Source organism: Labrus bergylta, chromosome 13, assembly GCF_963930695.1.
Source record: "Labrus bergylta chromosome 13, fLabBer1.1, whole genome shotgun sequence".
NCBI classification, from domain to species: domain Eukaryota; kingdom Metazoa; phylum Chordata; class Actinopteri; order Labriformes; family Labridae; genus Labrus; species Labrus bergylta.
This window is the reverse complement of record NC_089207.1, coordinates 22334074-22355605: the sequence shown is the minus strand read 5'-3', so window position 1 is coordinate 22355605 and position 21532 is coordinate 22334074. Positions and strand designations below refer to the sequence as shown.

At 41.6% G+C, this 21532-nt stretch overlaps 3 protein-coding genes across 4 annotated transcripts; 1 reads left to right on the top strand and 2 right to left on the bottom strand.

Annotated features, from left to right (window-relative positions):
- Positions 1–210: 210 nt before the first annotated feature.
- On the bottom strand, positions 211–8111 carry LOC136181335 (uncharacterized). Its single transcript, XM_065962623.1, has 7 exons — positions 7975–8111; positions 6907–6977; positions 6025–6147; positions 4601–4655; positions 3338–3445; positions 682–924; positions 211–523 (listed from the first exon to the last, which is right to left on the bottom strand). Exons 1-7 carry the CDS (start codon positions 7997–7999, stop codon positions 294–296), a joined length of 855 nt encoding a protein of 284 aa, XP_065818695.1. The 5' UTR covers positions 8000–8111; the 3' UTR covers positions 211–293.
- A 1890-nt stretch (positions 8112–10001) lies between these two features.
- On the bottom strand, positions 10002–17907 carry LOC109989371 (uncharacterized). 2 transcript variants are annotated; one of them, XM_020641098.3, is made up of 7 exons: positions 17755–17907; positions 16688–16758; positions 15826–15942; positions 14094–14148; positions 13139–13246; positions 10473–10715; positions 10002–10314 (listed from the first exon to the last, which is right to left on the bottom strand). In XM_020641098.3, the coding sequence occupies exons 1-7, from the start codon at positions 17777–17779 to the stop codon at positions 10085–10087; spliced, it is 849 nt and encodes a 282-aa protein (XP_020496754.2). In that variant the 5' UTR covers positions 17780–17907; the 3' UTR covers positions 10002–10084. The 2 variants fall into 2 exon arrangements, with proteins under 2 accessions (XP_020496754.2, XP_065818369.1); XM_065962297.1 differs by having other exon boundaries at positions 15826–15906.
- LOC109989367 (interferon-induced protein 44) lies at positions 17892–21308 on the top strand. The gene is made up of 9 exons (XM_065962296.1): positions 17892–18033; positions 18936–18971; positions 19061–19084; positions 19192–19225; positions 19380–19584; positions 19804–19962; positions 20248–20416; positions 20638–20738; positions 20819–21308. Exons 1-9 carry the CDS (start codon positions 18012–18014, stop codon positions 20978–20980), a joined length of 912 nt encoding a protein of 303 aa, XP_065818368.1. The 5' UTR covers positions 17892–18011; the 3' UTR covers positions 20981–21308.
- Positions 21309–21532: the final 224 nt, after the last annotated feature.

Sequence of the window (21532 nt, the reverse complement as noted above, 5' to 3'; positions counted from 1 at the left end):
GTGTATTAAAGTGGGAGGTGTTAACATGGTCAGGTGTATTACAGTGGGAGGTGTTAACATGGTCAGGTGTATTACAGTGGGAGGTGTGTCATCATCTTACTACACCTGTATGTAATCTATACCGAGCTGGTGGACACATGTTCGGGCGTCATTGTTTTGACACAGAGACGTTTTAGAAAATAAGTTTGAGAAAAACAGCAGAAACAAAAGTTCAGTTTCAGGTCTTTTATTATTTTGAACCTCATTTTTACAGCAACAGTAATGTCATCATGGTTTCATTGAGAGTTCATCTTTTAATCATCAGTAAGAAATCTATGTTTACTGTGTTTCTTTAACTCTTTCCTTATCTGATGGATGGCGTCGTCGTTCCTGGAACACTTCAGTAATCCCTGCTGGGTCTCATGGAAGAGAACGTGAACATCAAGGACAACGTTCTTAAATGTGTTGCTCCATTTTTTCTTGTCCACAGAGTAGTCCGCGTGTCGTGTGTGATGCATCACCACCAGGACAACGGGTTTGTCCCCTGAAGACAGCAGTAAAGAGACAAACAGGAGACACAGAGGACGACCATCAGCCAACACGTCACAGGATATCAGGTTCACTCAAGTCTACTATACACTCATGAAACCCCGCCCGCCTAAATGTTCTCCGTACAGGCTGTTCAAGTCATCTGAGGTTTACCTGAAATCTTTCTCATGGCGGCGTCAACATTTGTTCCAACATGAGACGTGATTGGACAGAACAGGATGATGATGTCACAGTCCTGTTGGTCTGTGGCTGTCTCCACATTTGTTAAATGCCATCCATTCTTCACCTGTTCCAGTATGACATCATCAGCCCCACAGGTCTGCCCAGCCACCACGGAGAACACCTTCACTCTGTAAAGGTACAAACTGGATGACGTAGAGGAGGCGGTCTGCCTCTCTGAGGGAACAAACATTTAAACTATGACAATCCAGGAAGTCGAGTTCATCAACAGAAAGACTTCATGTTTTCTCAATAGAAGAAGGTTAATGATGATGATTCAGCTCAGTGCCGTATTGGCTGCCCTGCCACTTCCTGTTAACCTCGACTGTGTCCCAAATCAAATACAACATACTGCATACTCAAAATATACATACTGCATATCACTCGTCCCTTAGCATGCCGTTAGCAACATACTAAAATAGGGGTGACATATGCAGTTTCCTTTTTTTTTTTGAAGTGCATACATACATAAAAAGAAGAGGCAAGCACATACAAACAAGAGGGGAGCTGTGGTATGGTACAGTTTTGCAAGCAGACCAAAACAAAAACAAAGAAAGCAAACAAACAAAAAGCAAAACACACACACAAAAAAAAGCATACAGGACAGAGAAAAACATGAGAACAGTGTAGCAACACAATTATGTGAAATAAAACTGGTTGGTTAAGTTGTACGCATGGTGGGGATTTTTGGTGTTATTTGTTTGTTTGTTTTCCTTTGTATGGGTGCAAACATGATGATTACCAAGTACATGTTGTTTGTTAATGATATGAAAATTGTTGTTATTCTAATTTCCTCTCTCCTCCTCGTTTACCTGCCTGTTTCTGCGATGGCATTAACTCTCCGGCATCAAACTGGTAGTGAGAATTGTGGAGTATATTTTGTTGGATTCTTGGAGTTGGTATTTGTGTGTGGCTGATTGTTGTTCCATTGATATTTGTTGCATAAGGAGGTCTTACCATTGTAATGTGCTGATCTTTTTCCTACATTTCCAGTTGAGCAGTATTGTTTTCTTGGCGATAGTGAGAGTAGGGGTATTGTGATTTCTTTTGAGTTTGTGTTAAGTTCATCTAGATTGCCAAGAATGCAAACAGAGGGGGATAGAGGGATGTTCAGCCAAAGAGTCGGGATAGTGTGGTGGTGATTTCTTTCCAGAAGTTATGAATTGGTGGACAGAGCCAAAATGCGTGGCGGTGGTCCTCGGCTGTGTTGGATGTGCAGTGAGTGCAAATGTCTGATTCAGCTAGTCCCATGATGTGCACCTTGTGTTGCGTGAGATGTGTTCTGTGGGTGATTTTGTATTAGCTGTGTGTTAGTGTTGTTGGACATGATGAAAATGTTGTTGCAGATTTTGTTCCAAGATTGATTGTCAGTGTGGATGTCGAGGTCTGTTTCCCATTTGTTAAGCTTTATATGAGGTGCATCATCGGAAGAAGATATAAGCTTATACAATTTTGAGAGTGTTTTTTTAGATTGTGCTATTTTGTTGATGCTGTCCAGTAGTGATGGTTGGATTAGGTGAGTGCTGGTGATCTTTATTTTTGCCTTGATTGACTGTTGTAGTTGGATATATTGGAGAAATTGTTCATTTTGGTCAAAGATGTGCTGGAGATGTGGGATTCCTTCTTCTTTACATTTAGTGCCTGAGAGGGGGGATTTATTTCCTGAAAGTCAGGATTGTTCCATATGGGCGTGTGAGTTGTTGGTGAGAATGCAGTGTTTTTAATTTTGTTGACCTTCCACCAAGCTGTCAGAGTTATTGCGATTGCAGTGTTTTTGAAGCAGGTGTGATGTTTGATTGTTTCACTGATAAACGGTAGGTCTTTGAATTTGTTGTTGCATTCGGTTTGCTCTATGTCCAGCCATGGGTGATGGTTTGTGTGGATCCATTTGATAAGGTATTGTAACTGGTTTGCTAGGTAATAGTGATGAAAGTTTGGCGCTTCTAGGCCTCCTTGAAGTTTTGATTGTTGTAATGTAGTTAGTTTTATTCTGGATTTTTTGTTTTTCCAATAGAATGCTGTTATTATTGAATCCAATGTCTTAAACCATTTTGCTGTAGGTTGGATTGGGAACATTGTAAATAAGTAATTGAGTTTTGGTAGTATCATCATTTTTATAGTAGCAATGTGTCCTATAATTGAAAGTGGGATTGTCATCCATCGTTTTAAGTCATCTTGTATTGTTTTCAATTGTGGGGTGAAATTTAGATGGAACACCTCTAACAGCTTGGCGGAGAATTTAATGCGTGAGTGGTTTCTCCATTTATTGTTAAGGTGGTGGATTTATTCCAGTTTATTGTATAGTCGGAGACATTGGAGTATGAGTTTATGGTTTTTATAAGTTCTTGATTGATTTGTTTGCAGAGGCATGTGACTGACAGCAGAGTCATGTTACTGACAGCAGAGTCATGTGACTGACAGCAGAGTCATGTGACTGACAGCAGTCATGTTACTGACAGCAGAGTCATGTGACTGACAGTAGAGTCATGTGACTGACAGCAGAGTCATGTGACTGACAGCAGAGTCATGTGACTGACAGCTGAGTCACAATTGAGTGATGTGACTCATGAAGATTGAAAGTAAACATTACCTTTGTCAGGTTTCTGGTGCAGAGGTCTCAGATATTGGAGGAGCTCTAACAGGGGTTGTTTCTCAGCTGGAGTTTGGTTGATGCAGTTATTCACCAGACGCTCAGCATCTGCACCAACACACAGCGCAGACATTCATATCACCACGAGGAGAAGCAACAGGAGGAGTAGTTATAGGAGAAGTAATTATAGGAGGAGTAATTATATACAGGAGGAGTCACTACAGGAGAAGTAATTATAGGAGGAGTCACTACAGGAGGAGTAATTATAGGAGGAGTCACTACAGGAGGAGTAATTATAGGAGGAGTCACTACAGGAGGAGTAATTATATACAGGAGGAGTCACTACAGGAGAAGTAATTATAGGAGGAGTCACTACAGGAGAAGTAATTATAGGAGGAGTCACTACAGGAGGAGTAATTATAGGAGGAGTCACTACAGGAGGAGTAATTATATACAGGAGGAGTCACTACAGGAGAAGTAATTATAGGAGGAGTCACTACAGGAGGAGTAATTGTAGGAGGAGTCACTACAGGAGAAGTAATTATATACAGGAGGAGTAATTATAGGAGGAGTCACTACAGGAGAAGTAATTATATACAGGAGGAGTCACTACAGGAGGAGTAATTTCAGGAGGGGTAATTATAGGAGGAGTAACAGGAGGAGTCACTCCAGCGGGAGTCACTACAGGGGGAGTCACTACAGGAGGATTCACTACAAGAGGAATTATTATATACAGGAGGAGTCACTACAGGAGGAGTAATTATAGGAGGAGTCACTACAAGAGGTGTAACAGGAGGATTCACAACAGGAGGAGTAATTTCAGGAGGAGTAATTATAGGAGATGTAATGACAGGAGGAGTAACAGGAGGAGTCACTACAAGAGGCGAAACAGGAGGATTCACTACAGGAGGAGTAATTTCAGGAGGAGTAATTATAGGAGGAGTAATTACAGGAGGAGTAACAGGAGGAGTCCCTACAAGAGGCGTAACAGGAGGATTCACTACAGGAGGAGTAACTACAGGAGGCATAACAGGAGGAGTCACTACTGGAGGAGTAACTACAGGAGGAGTAATTACTGGAGTCACTACAGGAGGAGTAACAGGAGGAGTCACTACAGGAGGAGTCACTACAGGAGGAGTAACAGGAGCAGTAAATTCAGGAGGAGTAACTAAAGGAGGAGTCACTACAGGAGGAGTCACTACAGGAGGAGTAATTAAAGGAGGAGTAACAGGAGGAGTACTTGTAAAAAAGGAAGTTGTTTACTGTTAATTTGTTGTTCGGGCATCACGCCTTTGAGCTCCTTCAGGTCCGCCTTCATCTGAAACAAACAGGAAAGACATCTTTGTTAGCTAACAAGCTTAAATCTTTGGAAGCAAGCTAGCTTCAATATTTGGAAGCATGTTAGCTTTAATCCTTGTTATCATGTAAACCTTAATCTTTGTTAGCATGTTAGCTTAAATCTTTGTCAGAAAGTTAGCTTTAATAATCTTTGTTTGCATGTTAGCTTTATGCCACGAACTCGGAAGTCAGAACTGGGAATGACATCACACCCAAGTAAACTGCGTTCCAGTTGCAAGTCGGAAAAGCAACATGGACGCGTCCAGGGGTACCTTTGTTTTGTAAGCTAATACCAGACGTTAACAACACACTACCTGATAGTTTCATGAAAACACCTCCACAGAGAGAACTTGCACGATAACATCACTGTGATTGATTTAATGACACAATAAGACGACTAAGCTGCTAATAAACTCAACAGTTACAGCTTAAAAATACCTGTCGATACGCATAGCAGCCATATTGGATCTGAACTCAGGCTACTGAAAATTCTTCGAGTTTCCAAGTCGTAATTCCAAACTGGGAATTTCCGACTTCCGAGATCAACTGGAACGCAGCATTAATCTTTGTTAGCATGTTAGCTTTAATCTTTGTTAGCAAGTTAGCTTTAATCTTTGTTAGCAAGTTAGCTTTAATCTTTGTTTGCATGTTAGCTTTAATCTTTGTTTGCATGTTAGCTTTAATCTTTGTTAGCAAGTTAGCTTTAATCTTTGATGCAAGTTAGCTTTAATCTTTGTTAGCAAGTTAGCTTTAATCTTTGTTTGTATGTTAGCTGTAATCTTTGATGCAAGTTAGCTTTAATCTTTGTTTGCATGTTAGCTTTAATCTTTGTTTGCATGTTAGCTTTAATCTTTGTTAGCAAGTTAGCTTTAATCTTTGTTTGCATGTTAGCTTTAATCTTTGTTAGCATGTTAGCTCTAATATGTTTGCATGTTAGTTTTAATCTTTGTTTGCATGTTAGCTTTAATCTTTGTTAGCAAGTTAGCTTTAATCTTTGTTAGCAAGTTAGCTTTAATCTTTGTTTGCATGTTAGCTTTAATCTTTGTTAGCATGTTAGCTTTAATCTTTGTTAGCAAGTTAGCTTTAATCTTTGTTAACATGTTAGCTTTAAAAGTTGTTAGCATGTTATATGTAATCTTTGTTAGCATGTTGACAACACTTTACAGAGGATTTAAAAGTGAACATTACTTGAGACAGACGAGGTGAGGAGTTTAGAGTCTGTTACCATGGTGACACAGCCAGGTTGGGAAGATGGCTAGGGTTATTTATTCAATTAATTGAAACTTTGACTTTAGACCCAGCCCACCAGGATTACCCTCTAATCGATCTTTGAGGTAAATCCCCCTCACCTGAGTTAAGTCTTGATCATGGTAGTAGTAGTACACCGTCATCTCTGCATCGTCCACAGGGGGATCTTGTCTGATCAGACCTCCACAGTGTGGACATTGTAAGGTAGGAGAGTCAGAGTCCACCTGAGGACCACAAAGAGTTATTCATATTATTATAATAATAGATGAATATGGTGTATTTACCTCCCCGTGGTAACTTTAACTTGACCCTGTGTTGGACTTCTTTTAGCTTATATTTCAATATTTGATTCAAAGACGCCTCAAACATCTGGCAGAGGGACTAACACTGCCCCTCTTCAGATACAGAAATCAATAATAATTGTGATTAATAATTCATATTTCATCAGTGACATGAATAAGTTTTAGTGTTATTAAAACGTGTCAGGTTCTTCAGAACGGGCTGACCCCTAAGAGTCCCAAATGAAATGAAGACACAGGTAAGGTTTGTAATACTTCAAGCTAACAGGTTCAACAAACAGAAGATAAATAAACAACGTCTGACATGCTCAGGAATGCAGGGCAGGATAGACGGAGACCTGACACATCCACAACTATGAGTTGGGGTCTTATATAGTGGCTGCAGGCGCATCTGTGAGCGCAGGTACATCTGTGAGCGCAGGCACACCTGTGAGCGCAGGCACACCTGTGAGTGCAGGCACACCAGACTGCAATGATCAATCCAGCAGTACATTTAGTAGATGTGAAAACTCTGTCCACCAGGGGTCTCATTTAAGGCAGCATGGAGAGAATTCTCATTAGTGTCAGCAGAATCCGGTTCACCATATTTAGAAGACCTACCCGTCCCTACCTCACAGGCTGTCTGTACAGCTGTGATCTGATTGGCCGAGTATCTTTTGTGAACTGCACAAAGTATAAACTCACCTGTGGGTCTGATGATGGTGTCTTCGGCTCCCCTGTGGACTTGTCACTTGGATCCACAGAGCTGCCCGTACCTGAGGAGACAGGTGTGAGGCCCCAAAGATATAAATCAAATGTTTCTGACTAAAGAACCTAAATCACAGATAAACTGTAAGTCAGGAGGGAGGGGCTTAGAACACAGCACATAGAACATAGAGCTTAGAAGATAGAACATAGAGCATAGAACATTGAACAGCGAACACAGAGCACAAAGTTCAGAAAACAGAACATAGAGCTTAGAAGATAGAACATAGATATTTTTGTCTGCGTTTCAGGTGGTTGACGTGACATACTTTCCGACATGCGCTCTCTGTCCACTGGTGGGAGTGTGTGTGTGTGCGTGCGCGCGTGTGTGTGTGCGCGAGTGCGTGCGTGCATCGGGGCCGAACTCCGCCATGCGTGATACAGATAGCAGAGGAGAATAGTAAAGGCGCAACCATAGAGACTTTAGTTTGTTTAATAAAAGGACAAGGTATAAACCTGTTCTATAGGAAAGGTATCCTTGAATGACTTCTGTTCAGTCAGGACCACTTTGTCAAGAAGGACATTTTAAGCTATAAGGCAGGGAGATATGCAGCAAACGTCAACAGAGCATCAATGACAAGCACAACATTAATGAAGTCAGAACAGCAGAAAAGGAGGAGCTGGGAGGAGGAGGGACGCAAATGCGCTTGCAAATGCAGGTTGCAGAGGGAGCAGCAAAAGTAGGCCGGCTATAGCAGTTGAAATAGGGCGGTGTATGTACTATTTGGCCAATATGCCAATTTGAAGCAAACCAGCTGGCATGATAGTAGAGTGTGACTCAGTGGCCTGCCTGAACTAACGCTACGCTCCATTTGTGATCTGTCGCTATATAGAAAATAAAATGTAATACAATTACGCTGATAGAGCATAGAAAATAGAGCATAAAACACAGAACATTTGGTTTTACACAAACTTAACAATGAAACAGGACTGTGTTTTAATTGTTAGCATGTGATGCTAACATGCTGATGAATCTAAACATATCTGAATGAAGAGAATCAGACTGACCTGAAGCTTCCTGCTGCTCCGCCATCCTACAGAAAACTAAAGCAAGTAGACCTGACACTCTTTATATGACCCTCCCCAACACACACAGACACACAGACACACACACACACACACACACACACACACACACACTCTGTGTGAAAGTGAAAGTGAAAAGGACGGTTTACAAGAAACTGGTGCGTTTCTGTGAAGTCATGTGATTCCTGCCAAGACGGTGTGTGTGTGTGTGTGTGTGTGTGTGTGTGTGTGTGTGTGTGTGTGTGTGTGTGTCTGTGTGTTAGCCTATATAAAGAGTTTGTCCTGTGTTTTAGTTTCAGATCGACTTCAGGATGACTACACCGCCATACAGAGGGTTTCTATGTAAGAATAGTTCTTCTTTCATCATCTCACACACACACACACACACACACACACACACACACACACAGACAAAAGCAGACACACACACTCACACTCACACTCACACACACACACAAAGAGTGACCAAATGAGGACCGAGGTTGAGTCTTGGTCATTTTTACTGAATCATGATCTCGGATCTCTGAGTTTTCCTGAAAATACAGTTTTTAAAATAAACGTAATGAATCCATTAAAATCAAACATGAACGTCTCCTTACAAGGGGGGGAGGGGGGGGGCTGTCAGCCCTCATCAGATCTGACTCATCATCTCATTATCGTCTCTTGTTGTGTGCGTTGTCTGTCTGTGTGTGTGTGTGTGTGTGTGTGTGTGTGTGTGTGTGTGTGTGTGTGTGTGTTGTTGTTGTTTTTGTGTGTGCTGTGTGTGCTGCCTGCACACGGATGGAGGGTGTGCCGGTGTGCCGGTAAACACCCTCCAGCTCTCAGTGCTCACTCACCGCCACCACCACCGTGTCCTCGCCGTTAAATTTCGGGATGTTTTTGTCTCCGCGGCTCCGCTCCGCGTCGTTCAGCGGCCTGAAGCGACACATCACCTTAACCCCGCACACCCCGCACTCCGCTGCGTCCACCATCACCGCACCTGTCCGGTAATCACGGAGACAAGAACCGAAGACAAACAAACAGTACGGAGCGGTTAACGGGAGAAACAGAGCTCCTCCAGCGGATAGAAAACCGGCAGAGTCCCGTGAATCGATCAGGATGCTGCGAACTAAACACGCCCACCTCTGGGGTCCACCCTGGACCACCGAGCCGCAGAGATCTCTGGGACATGGAGTCCTCTAGCTTGCGTAGAGATCAGCTGATCACAGATTACAGATCAGTTTATTGATATTTATATAATAATAACTGAATAACATTAAAAGATGTATCCCAGTACACGAAACAGCCCGGGACTCCCATCAAAGGAGGAGCTCATTGTTTCCTGCTACAGGTCCGGTTTGTGTGATCAGTGGAGGCGCCCCCTGCTGGACAGAGACTGCTCTGACATCTCTCCATCAGTGCGTGTGTGTTACCGGTCTCATGATGGAAGAGCAATAGGAGGAGGAGGAAGAGTAGGAGGAGGGGGAGGAGGAGGAAGAGGATGAAGAGGAAGAGGAGGAGAAAGGGGAGGAGGAGGATGAAGAGGAAGAGGAAGAGGAGTAGGATGAAGAGGAGGAGGAGAAGGAGAAGGGGGAGGAGGAGGAGGAGGAGGAGTAGGATGAAGAGGAGGAGAAGGAGGAGCAGGTGCTATGTGAACTCCATGAACGTGGTTCTCTCTGTCAGTCCTCTGAGGAGTCGATCCGGCTCATTGGGGTCTCTGCCAGAAAAACACAGATACACTACACCTGGTGACATCACCTATGACATCACTTCCACCAGGTGGTCAGGTGTATTAAAGTGGGAGGTGTTAACATGGTCAGGTGTATTACAGTGGGAGGTGTTAACATGGTCAGGTGTATTACAGTGGGAGGTGTTAACATGGTCAGGTGTATTACAGTGGGAGGTGTGTCATCATCTTACTACACCTGTATGTAATCTATACCGAGCTGGTGGACACATGTTCGGGCGTCATTGTTTTGACACAGAGACGTTTTAGAAAATAAGTTTGAGAAAAACAGCAGAAACAAAAGTTCAGTTTCAGGTCTTTTATTATTTTGAACCTCATTTTTACAGCAACAGTAATGTCATCATGGTTTCATTAAGAGTTCATCTTTTAATCATCAGTAAGAAATCTATGTTTACTGTGTTTCTTTAACTCTTTCCTTATCTGATGGATGGCGTCGTCGTTCCTGGAACACTTCAGTAATCCCTGCTGGGTCTCATGGAAGAGAACGTGAACATCAAGGACAACGTTCTTAAATGTGTCGCTCCATTTTTTCTTGTCCACAGAGTAGTCCGCGTCTCGTGTGTGATGCATCACCACCAGGACAACGGGTTTGTCCCCTGAAGACAGCAGTAAAGAGACAAACAGGAGACACAGAGGACGACCATCAGCCAACACGTCACAGGATATCAGGTTCACTCAAGTCTACTATACACTCATGAAACCCCGCCCGCCTAAATGTTCTCCGTACAGGCTGTTCAAGTCATCTGAGGTTTACCTGAAATCTTTCTCATGGCGGCGTCAACATCTGTTCCAACACGAGACGTGATTGGACAGAACAGGATGATGATGTCACAGTCCTGTTGGTCTGTGGCTGTCTCCACATTTGTTAAATGCCATCCTTTCTTCACCTGTTCCAGTATGACATCATCAGCCCCACAGGTCCGCCCAGTCACCATGGAGAACACCTTCACTCTGTAAAGGTACCAACTGGATGACGTAGAGGAGGCGGTCTGCCTCTCTGAGGGAACAAACATTTAAACTATGACAATCCAGGAAGTCGAGTTCATCAACAGAAATACTTCATGTTTTCTCAATAGAAGAAGGTTAATGATGATGATTCAGCTCAGTGCCGTATTGGCTGCCCTGCCACTTCCTGTTAACCTCGACTGTGTCCCAAATCAAATACAACATACTGCCTACTGCATACTCACAATATACATACTGCATATCACTCGTCCCTTAGCATGCCGTTAGCAACATACTAAAATAGGGGTGACATGTGCAGTTTCCTTTTTTTTTTTGAAGTGCATACATACATAAAAAGAAGAGGCAAGCACATACAAACAAGAGGTGAGCTGTGGTATGGTACAGTTTTGCAAGCAGACCAAAACAAAAACAAAGAAAGCAAACAAACAAAAAGCAAAACACACACACAAAAAAAAGCATACAGGACAGAGAAAAACATGAGAACAGTGTAGCAACACAATTATGTGAAATAAAACTGGTTGGTTAAGTTGTACGCATGGTGGCGATTTTTGGTGTTATTTGTTTGTTTGTTTTCCTTTGTATGGGTGCAAACATGATGATTACCAAGTACATGTTGTTTGTTAATGACATGAAAATTGTTGTTATTCTAATTTCCTCTCTCCTCCTCGTTTACCTGCCTGTTTCTGCGACGGCATTAACTCTCCGGCATCAAACTGGTAGTGAGAATTGTGGAGTATATTTTGTTGGATTCTTGGAGTTGGTATTTGTGTGTGGCTGATTGTTGTTCCATTGATATTTGTTGCATAAGGAGGTCTTACCATTGTAATGTGCTGATCTTTTTCCTACATTTCCAGTTGAGCAGTATTGTTTTCTTGGCGATAGTGAGAGTAGGGGTATTGTGATTTCTTTTGAGTTTGTGTTAAGTTCATCTAGATTGCCAAGAATGCAAACAGAGGGGGATAGAGGGATGTTCAGCCAAAGAGTCGGGATAGTGTGGTGGTGATTTCTTTCCAGAAGTTATGAATTGGTGGACAGAGCCAAAATGCGTGGCGGTGGTCCTCGGCTGTGTTGGATGTGCAGTGAGTGCAAATGTCTGATTCAGCTAGTCCCATGATGTGCACCTTGTGTTGCGTGAGATGTGTTCTGTGGATGATTTTGTATTAGCTGTGTGTTAGTGTTGTTGGACATGATGAAAATGTTGTTGCAGATTTTGTTCCAAGATTGATTGTCAGTGTGGATGTCGAGGTCTGTTTCCCATTTGTTAAGCTTTATATGAGGTGCATCATCGGAAGAAGATATAAGCTTATACAATTTTGAGAGTGTTTTTTTAGATTGTGCTATTTTGTTGATGCTGTCCAGTAGTGATGGTTGGATTAGGTGAGTGCTGGTGATCTTTATTTTTGCCTTGATTGACTGTTGTAGTTGGATATATTGGAGAAATTGTTAATTTTGGTCAAAGATGTGCTGGAGATGTGGGATTCCTTTTTCTTTACATTTAGTGCCTGAGAGGGGGGATTTATTTCCTGAAAGTCAGGATTGTTCCATATGGGCGTGTGAGTTGTTGGTGAGAATGCAGTGTTTTTAATTTTGTTGACCTTCCACCAAGATGTCAGAGTTATTGCGATTGCAGTGTTTTTGAAGCAGGTGTGATGTTTGATTGTTTCACTGATAAACGGTAGGTCTTTGATTGATATGTTGTTGCATTCGGTTTGCTCTATGTCCAGCCATGGGTGATGGTTTGTGTGGATCCATTTGATAAGGTATTGTAACTGGTTTGCTAGGTAATAGTGATGAAAGTTTGGCGCTTCTAGGCCTCCTTGAAGTTTTGATTGTTGTAATGTAGTTAGTTTTATTCTGGATTTTTTGTTTTTCCAATAGAATGCTGTTATTATTGAATCCAATGTCTTAAACCATTTTGCTGTAGGTTGGATTGGGAACATTGTAAATAAGTAATTGAGTTTTGGTAGTATCATCATTTTTATAGTAGCAATGTGTCCTATAATTGAAAGTGGGATTGTCATCCATCGTTTTAAGTCATCTTGTATTGTTTTCAATTGTGGGGTGAAATTTAGATGGAACACCTCTAACAGCTTGGCGGAGAATTTAATGCGTGAGTGGTTTCTCCATTTATTGTTAAGGTGGTGGATTTATTCCAGTTTATTGTATAGTCGGAGACATTGGAGTATGAGTTTATGGTTTTTATAAGTTCTTGATTGATTTGTATGCAGAGGCATGTGACTGACAGCAGAGTCATGTTACTGACAGCAGAGTCATGTGACTGACAGCAGAGTCATGTGACTGACAGCAGTCATGTTACTGACAGCAGAGTCATGTGACTGACAGTAGAGTCATGTGACTGACAGCAGAGTCATGTGACTGACAGCAGAGTCATGTGACTGACAGCTGAGTCACAATTGAGTGATGTGACTCATGAAGATTGAAAGTAAACATTACCTTTGTCAGGTTTCTGGTGCAGAGTTCTCAGATATTGGAGGAGCTCTAACAGGGGTTGTTTCTCAGCTGGAGTTTGGTTGATGCAGTTATTCACCAGACGCTCAGCATCTGCACCAACACACAGCGCAGACATTCATATCACCACGAGGAGAAGCAACAGGAGGAGTAGTTATAGGAGAAGTAATTATAGGAGGAGTAATTATATACAAGAGGAGTCACTACAGGAGGAGTAATTATAGGAGGAGTCACTACAGGAGGAGTAATTATATACAGGAGGAGTCACTACAGGAGAAGTAATTATATACAGGAGGAGTCACTACAGGAGAAGTAATTATATACAGGAGGAGTAATTATAGGAGGAGTCACTACAGGAGAAGTAATTATATACAGGAGGAGTCACTACAGGAGAAGTAATTATATACAGGAGGAGTAATTATAGGAGGAGTCACTACAGGAGGAGTAATTATATACAGGAGGAGTCACTACAGGAGAAGTAATTATATACAGGAGGAGTAATTATAGGAGGAGTCACTACAGGAGAAGTAATTATATACAGGAGGAGTCACTACAGGAGGAGTAATTATAGGAGGAGTAATTATAGGAGGAGTAATTACAGGAGGAGTAACAGGAGGAGTAACAGGAGGAGTCACTACAGGGGGAGTCACTACAGGAGGATTCACTACAGGAAGAGTTATTACAGGAGGAGTAATTTCAGGAGGAGTAATTATATACAGGAGGAGTCACGACAGGAGGAGTAATTATAGGAGGAGTCACTACAGGAGGAGTAATTTCAGGAGGAGTAATTATAGGAGGAGTAATTACAGGAGGAGTCACTACAAGAAGCGTAACAGGAGGATTCACTACAGGAGGAGTAATTTCAGGAGGAGTAATTATAGGAGGAGTCACTACAAGAGGTGTAACAGGAGGAGTACATGTAAAAAAGGAAGTTGTTCACTGTTAATTTGTTGTTCGGGCATCACGCCTTTGAGCTCCTTCAGGTCCGCCTTCATCTGAAACAAACAGGAAAGACATCTTTGTTAGCTAACAAGCTTAAATCTTTGTAAGCAAGCTAGCTTCAATATTTGGAAGCATGTCAGCCGTTATCTTTGTTATCATGTAAACCTTAATCTTTGTTATCATGTAAACCTTAATCTTTGTTATCATGTAAACCTTAATCTTTGTTATCATGTAAACCTTAATCTTTGTTAGCATGTTAGCTTAAATCTTTGTTATCATGTAAACCTTAATCTTTGTTAGCATGTTATCTTAAATCTTTGTTAGAAAGTTAGCTTTAATAATCTTTGTTTGCATGTTAGCTTTATGCCGCGAACTTGAAAGTCAGAACTGGGAATGACATCACACCCAAGTAAACTGCGTTCCAGTTGCAAGTCGGAAAAGCAACATGGACGCGTCCAGGGGTACCTTTGTTTTGTAAGCTAATACCAGACGTTAACAACACACTACCTGATAGTTTCATGAAAACACCTCCACAGAGAGAACTTGCACGATAACATCACTGTGATTGATTTAATGACACAATAAGACGACTAAGCTGCTAATAAACTCAACAGTTACAGCTTAAAAATACCTGTCGATACGCATAGCAGCCATATTGGATCTGAACTCAGGCTACTGAAAATTCTTCGAGTTTCCAAGTCGTAATTCCAAACTGGGAATTTCCGACTTCCGAGATCAACTGGAACGCAGCATTAATCTTGGTTTGCATGTTAGCTTTAATCTTTGTTTGCAAGTTAGCTTTAATCTTTCTTAGCAAGTTAGCTTTAATCTTTGTTAGCAAGTTAGCTTTAATCTTTGTTTGCATGTTAGCTTTAATCTTTGATGCAAGTTAGCTTTAATCTTTGTTAGCAAGTTAGCTTTAATCTTTGTTTGCATGTTAGCTTTAATCTTTGATGCAAGTTAGCTTTAATCTTTGTTAGCAAGTTAGCTTTAATCTTTGTTTGCATGTTAGCTTTAATCTTTGATGCAAGTTAGCTTTAATCTTTGATGCAAGTTAGCTTTAATCTTTGTTTGCATGTTAGCTTTAATCTTTGATGCAAGTTAGCTTTAATCTTTGATGCAAGTTAGCTTTAATCTTTGTTTGCATGTTAGCTTTAATCTTTGTTAGCAAGTTAGCTTTAATCTTTGTTTGCATGTTAGCTTTAATCTTTGATGCAAGTTAGCTTTAATCTTTGTTTGCATGTTAGCTTTAATCTTTGTTAGCAAGTTAGTTTTAATCTTTCTTTGCATGTTAGCTTTAATCTTTGATGCAAGTTAGCTTTAACCTTTGTTAGCAAGTTAGCTTTAATCTTTGTTAGCAAGTTAGCTTTAATCTTTGTTAGCAAGTTAGCTTTAATCTTTGTTATCATTTTAGCTTTAAAATTTGTTAGCATGTTAGCTTTAATATTTGTTAGTATGTTAGCTTTAATCTTAGTTAACACGTTAGCTTTAAAAGTTGTTAGCATGTTATATGTAATCTTTGTTAGCATGTTGACAACACTTTACAGAGGATTTAAAAGTGAACATTACTTGAGACAGACGAGGTGAGGAGTTTAGAGTCTGTTACCATGGTGACGCAGCCAGGTTGGGGAGATGGCTAGGGTTATTTATTAAATTAATTGAAACGTTGACTTTAGACCCAGCCCACCAGGATTACCCTCTAATCGATCTTTGAGGTAAATCCCCCTCACCTGAGTTAAGTCTTGATCATGGGAGTAGTCCGCCGTCACCTTCTCTGCATCGTCCACAGGGGGATCTTGTCTGTCTGATATCTGTGGACATTGTAAGGTAGGAGAGTCAGAGTCCACCTGAGGACCACAAAGAGTTATTCATATTATTATAATAATAGATGAATATGGTGTATTTACCTCCCCATGGTAACTTTAACTTGACCCTGTGTTGGACTTCTTTTAGCTTATATTTCAATATTTGATTCAAAGATGCCTCAAACATCTGGCAGAGGGACTAACACTGCCCCTCTTCAGATACAGAAATCAATAATAATTGTGATTAATAATTCATATTTCATCAGTGACATGAATAAGTTTTAGTGTTATTAAAACGTGTCAGGTTCTTCAGAACGGGCTGACCCCTAAGAGTCCCAAATGAAATGGATGAAGACACAGGTAAGGTTTGTAATACTTCAAGCTAACAGGTTCAACAAACAGAAGATAAATAAACAATGTCTGACATGCTCAGGAATGCAGGGCAGGATAGACGGAGACCTGACACATCCACAACTATGAGTTGGGGTCTTATATGGTGGCTGCAGGCGCATCTGTGAGCGCAGGCACATCTGTGAGCGCAGGCACACCTGTGAGCGCAGGCACACCAGACTGCAATGATCAATCCAGCAGTACATTTAGTAGATGTGAAAACTCTGTCCACCAGGGGTCTCATTTAAGGCAGCATGGAGAGAATTATCATTAGTGTCAGCAGAATCCGGTTCACCATATTTAGAAGACCTACCCGTCCCTACCTCACAGGCTGTCTGTACAGCTGTGATCTGATTGGCCGAGTATCTTTTGTGAACTGCACAAAGTATAAACTCACCTGTGGGTCTGATGATGGTGTCTTCGGCTCCCCTGTGGACTTGTCACTTGGATCCACAGAGCTGCCCGTACCTGAGGAGACAGGTGTGAGGCCCCAAAGATATAAATCAAATGTTTCTGACTAAAGAACCTAAATCACAGATAAACTGTAAGTCAGGAGGGAGGGGCTTAGAACACAGCACATAGAACATAGAGCTTAGAACACAGAACATAGAACATAGAGCTTAGAACACAGAACATAGAACATAGAGCTTAGAACACAGAACACAGATATTTTTGTCTGCGTTTCAGGTGGTTGACGTGACATACTTTCCGACATGTGCTCTCTGTCCACTGGTGGGAGTGTGTGTGTGTGTGTGTGTGTGTGTGTGTGTGCGTGCGCGCGTGTGTGTGTGCGCGAGTGCGTGCGTGCATCGGGGCCGAACTCCGCCATGCGTGATACAGATAGCAGAGGAGAATAGTAAAGGCGCAACCATAGAGACTTTAGTTTGTTTAATAAAAGGACAAGGTATAAACCTGTTCTATAGGAAAGGTATCCTTGAATGACTTCTGTTCAGTCAGGACCACTTTGTCAAGAAGGACATTTTAAGCTATAAGGCAGGGAGATATGCAGCAAACGTCAACAGAGCATCAATGACAAGCACAACATTAATGAAGTCAGAACAGCAGAAAAGGAGGAGCTGGGAGGAGGAGGGACGCAAATGCGCTTGCAAATGCAGGTTGCAGAGGGAGCAGCAAAAGTAGGCCGGCTATAGCAGTTGAAATGGGGCGGTGTATGTACTATTTGGCCAATATGCCAATTTGAAGCAAACCAGCTGGCATGATAGTAGAGTGTGACTCAGTGGCCTGCCTGAACTAACGCTACGCTCCATTTGTGATCTGTCGCTATATAGAAAATAAAATGTAATACAATTACGCTGATAGAGCATAGAAAATAGAGCATAAAACACAGAACATTTGGTTTTACACAAACTTAACAATGAAACAGGACTGTGTTTTAATTGTTAGCATGTGATGCTAACATGCTGATGAATCTAAACATATCTGAATGAAGAGAATCAGACTGACCTGAAGCTTCCTGCTGCTCCGCCATCCTACAGAAAACTAAAGCAAGTAGACCTGACACTCTTTATATGACCCTCCCCAACACACACAGACACACAGACACACACACACACACACACACACACACACTCTGTGTGAAAGTGAAAGTGAAAAGGACGGTTTACAAGAAACTGGTGCAGGACGGTGTGTGTGTCTGTGTGTCTGTGTGTTAGCCTATATAAAGAGTTTGTCCTGTGTTTTAGTTTCAGATCGACTTCAGGATGACTACACCGCCACACTGGGGTAAGAATATTTCTTCTTTAAGTTTAAACCTTTTTTTCAGGTGATTTTTGAAAATGAGCGCTTGTTATGAATCAATGTTTGATATCTTTTTATCTCTTTCATGATCTGTGTCACTTTACGATCATCGTTAATGTTCGTGAACGGTCGGATGCGCGACTCTCTTTCAATGTTGCGGCCGCAAGGAATTGTGGGGCGTCAAATCTCATCTCCTTTCGTAAAGAATGGTCCAGTGTATCCTATGCTAAAGGAGGTTATAAAGGAAGCATTGACCCACCTTTCCTTAACTTTTAGAGAATTCGAACGGCTCTTATCATGGCCGCCACTTAAATGCTTCCGGGGTTAAGGTAAAGTGGATAGTGAAAGGAGATAGGAGGGACAATTCGGATGCACCCAAACATTCACGTCACATTATAAAGACAATAAGAAGCTCTGAGAGAGAAAGTGCAGGAGCAGCCGTCAGGTCCAGCACTCTAATAATAAGGTGGAGGGGCGGGCATGCAGTTAGTGTCCGCGGTCTGTCTGAGATTTTTATTATTATTATTATTATTATTATTATTATTATTAATAATAATAATAAAAAACATTTTTTGGGGGGGCTTGTGTTTAAGTCCAGGTTGTTATGGGAGCACCACTGTACCAGATGTTGACCCTCCTCACTGTAGGCTGTCTCGTTGTTGTCAGTTCTCAGTCCTTCATGGTGGTGTCGTCAGCGAACATGATGGTGTTCGTGGAGTGAATGGGAGAGCAGTCATGTGTAAAGAGGGAGTAGAGTAAGGGGCTGAGGACATATCCCTGCAGTGTTTATTGTTAATATCCTGTTTCCTGTTTTATGAAACATTAATTTATCTACTGGATGTGTCAGACGTTTCATTAAATAGGATGTTGTTTGTCTCTGTTTACAGTAAGGTGGCTGTTTCCTCATCTGCACATTGAACCAGGTTAGAAGCACAAACACTTCCTTCTTGTCCTCTTCAAAGTAAAAGTCTGTTTGTTAAATCTGCTTCTTTTCTGAATGTGTTCTTTATAGAAGACTCACCAAAGACATCTCCCAGTAAGATGATGACTTTAATAACAACCAGTATCACACAGAATGAGATTTATGAATACATTAAATATTTATATGAATACATTTAATATCATGATCAATCTTCTATTCAGTTTTCGATGAGCCGTGGAGGAACATATCCTGGGGGTGAGTTCTATTGGAGTGGAAATTCATTCAGTTTAATTAGAAAGGAATAAAACAGATTATTAAATGATACAACTCTGAGGTTAATGTTCTTAGTAACGTCATTCATTTTATTATCAGAAATGTTAATTCCTTCCTAAATGATTTGTGAAAACAGAGACACTGCGAGCAGTCTGCAGTACGTTCAGAACTTTCAACCGGAGAACAAAGACATCAGTCATCTCCGGATCCTTCTGTACGGACCCATCGGGGCCGGGAAGTCCAGTTTCATCAACTCTGTGAGCAACGTGATGCGACGCAGGATGACCTGTCCAGCATTAGCCAGTAGTTCGGTCCAATCAGGACACAGTTTCACCAAACAGGTAAGGCAAATCTGATCCCTAGTCTGATCCACTATCTGCTCCACAGTCTGATCATCTCTCTGATCCCCAGTCTAATCCACTATCTGATCCCTAGTCTGGTCCATAATCTGATCCACTATCTGATCCCTAGTCTGATCCAGGATTCAGTGGGATGAAGCTTGGCTCAGAGGAAACTTGTTGGTCATTCAAACAAGCAGCTCATCTTCTTTTGTGTTTCAGTTTCAGACTCACAAAATCAGAAGGGGACAAGGAAACCCCAGAACGTTCTGTCCGTTTGTCTTCAATGATCTCATGGGTCTAGAGGAAGGTGAGGGCGAGGGAGTCCGAGCTGAAGACCTCAATCTGGCCCTGAAAGGACACGTGAAGGAGGGATACAAAGTACGCTGGTCCTGACATGTATCACAAATATTTTAAAATAGAATAAAAACCATATCGGAACAGTTGATGTTGTTTAGGTCGTCACAATTTCCTGTTAGGACTCTTCAAGACCCTGTTTTAGGGTAGACCAGGGTCTAGTTTCAGTCTGGTTCCAGTCTCCAGTGACCTGAAAGCATTTAAGTCTATAAAGTCTTCCCCAATAATAATCAATGATGATCTGACTGCTGACTCAGGAGTTTGTTGCTTTGTTTATTATTCCTAAAGTCGCACGTTTTTTGGTTGCAGTTCAATCCGGTGTCTTCACTGTCCAATGACGATCCATACTACAACTCCGCCCCCTCTCTGGATGACAGAGTCCATGTTCTCGTTTGTGTGCTCTCCGCCGCGTACGCAGAAGTGAAGGAGTCAATTCTACAGAAAATGGCCAACACCAGAGAGGCAGCCAGCAACCTTGGTAAGATCAATCAACCAACCAACCAATCAATCAATTAAACTGACAGTGGTGATCTATGTTGCATTCAGGGACCTCTGTGTGTTTCAGTCAGCATTTGGTGTTTTATTGAACAAGGGTCTTAATCATTACCTCATGATATCTCCATTAGCCTGATCGTGTTAGCTTAGCATCAGCTAACATCTCTGTCCCTGCATGAACATTGTCGGACTGTTTGTTTGCAGGGATTCCTCAGATAGCGATCATCACGAATATCGATCAGGCGTGTGAGGAGACGGAAAAGGACCTGAAGAACGTGTACAAGAGCAAACACCTGAAGATGAAGGTGAGACTGAGAAATTATGTCATATCCTATGGGATCCTGTCTGATAGTTTCAGCTGATGTGTGTTCTCTTGAACCCTCAGATGAAAGACTTCAGTACAGCCGTGGGAATCCCGCTGAACTGCATCTTTCCTGTGAAGAACTACAGCGAAGAGATCGAGCTGAATGACAACGTGGACGCTCTGATCCTGAGCACTCTGAGACAGATGATCGACTTCGGAGACGACTTCACTGACAACATGTAAAACAGAGAACCATCAGTTATAAGGGTTTATACACATTTGATGAATGTTATGTTATGGCAAACTTTCATGACCTTACATTCTCTGACACGTCGTTAAATCTCAAATTACCTCAGTAGCCTATATAACATTAAAGAAAACTGAGGTGTCATAACACATCAACCCATGCTCTCTTTTGTTGCGCTGCTTCACGAACACACATACTCACCTGCTCTTGCTCTCTCCCCGACAACATTTGCATCTTGCAGAATGTACCTGCTCATTGAGTTTATCTTCAGATTCTCGTTACACCTGTAAATAAAAGTCCACTGATTGGGCCTTCAACACAGAATCAGTCTGCCTTCTTGCTTCATTATCCCCCCCCCCCGTTTATACCTCTTTATGGTTTCTGTATTTTAATATCAATATCAAACACGTCAGATGGAAGTTGTTCTCATCTCTGATGTCGATTCTCTTCATATGATGCTTAAAGTTTTCATATTTTTCTTCACATTTTGAAATGGAAGACTTTTTTACAAAGAGACCAATCAACGAAATTAAGAAAAATATCAGAAG

Coding starts and splice junctions, on each gene's coding strand:
- LOC136181335 (XM_065962623.1), bottom strand. CDS start 7,999: ATGGCGGAGCAGCAGGAAGCTTCAG. Junction 4,656..6,024: donor ATGATCAAGACTTAACTCAG/GTGAGGGGGATT, acceptor TGTTTGTTTCAG/ATGAAGGCGGACCTGAAGGA. Junction 524..681: donor CGCCATGAGAAAGATTTCAG/GTAAACCTCAGA, acceptor TGCTGTCTTCAG/GGGACAAACCCGTTGTCCTG.
- LOC109989371 (XM_020641098.3), bottom strand. CDS start 17,779: ATGGCGGAGCAGCAGGAAGCTTCAG. Junction 13,247..14,093: donor GCCCGAACAACAAATTAACA/GTGAACAACTTC, acceptor GTGTTGGTGCAG/ATGCTGAGCGTCTGGTGAAT. Junction 10,315..10,472: donor CGCCATGAGAAAGATTTCAG/GTAAACCTCAGA, acceptor TGCTGTCTTCAG/GGGACAAACCCGTTGTCCTG.
- LOC109989367 (XM_065962296.1), top strand. CDS start 18,012: ATGACTACACCGCCACACTGGG. Junction 20,417..20,637: donor AGAGGCAGCCAGCAACCTTG/GTAAGATCAATC, acceptor GTTTGTTTGCAG/GGATTCCTCAGATAGCGATC. Junction 20,739..20,818: donor GCAAACACCTGAAGATGAAG/GTGAGACTGAGA, acceptor TTGAACCCTCAG/ATGAAAGACTTCAGTACAGC.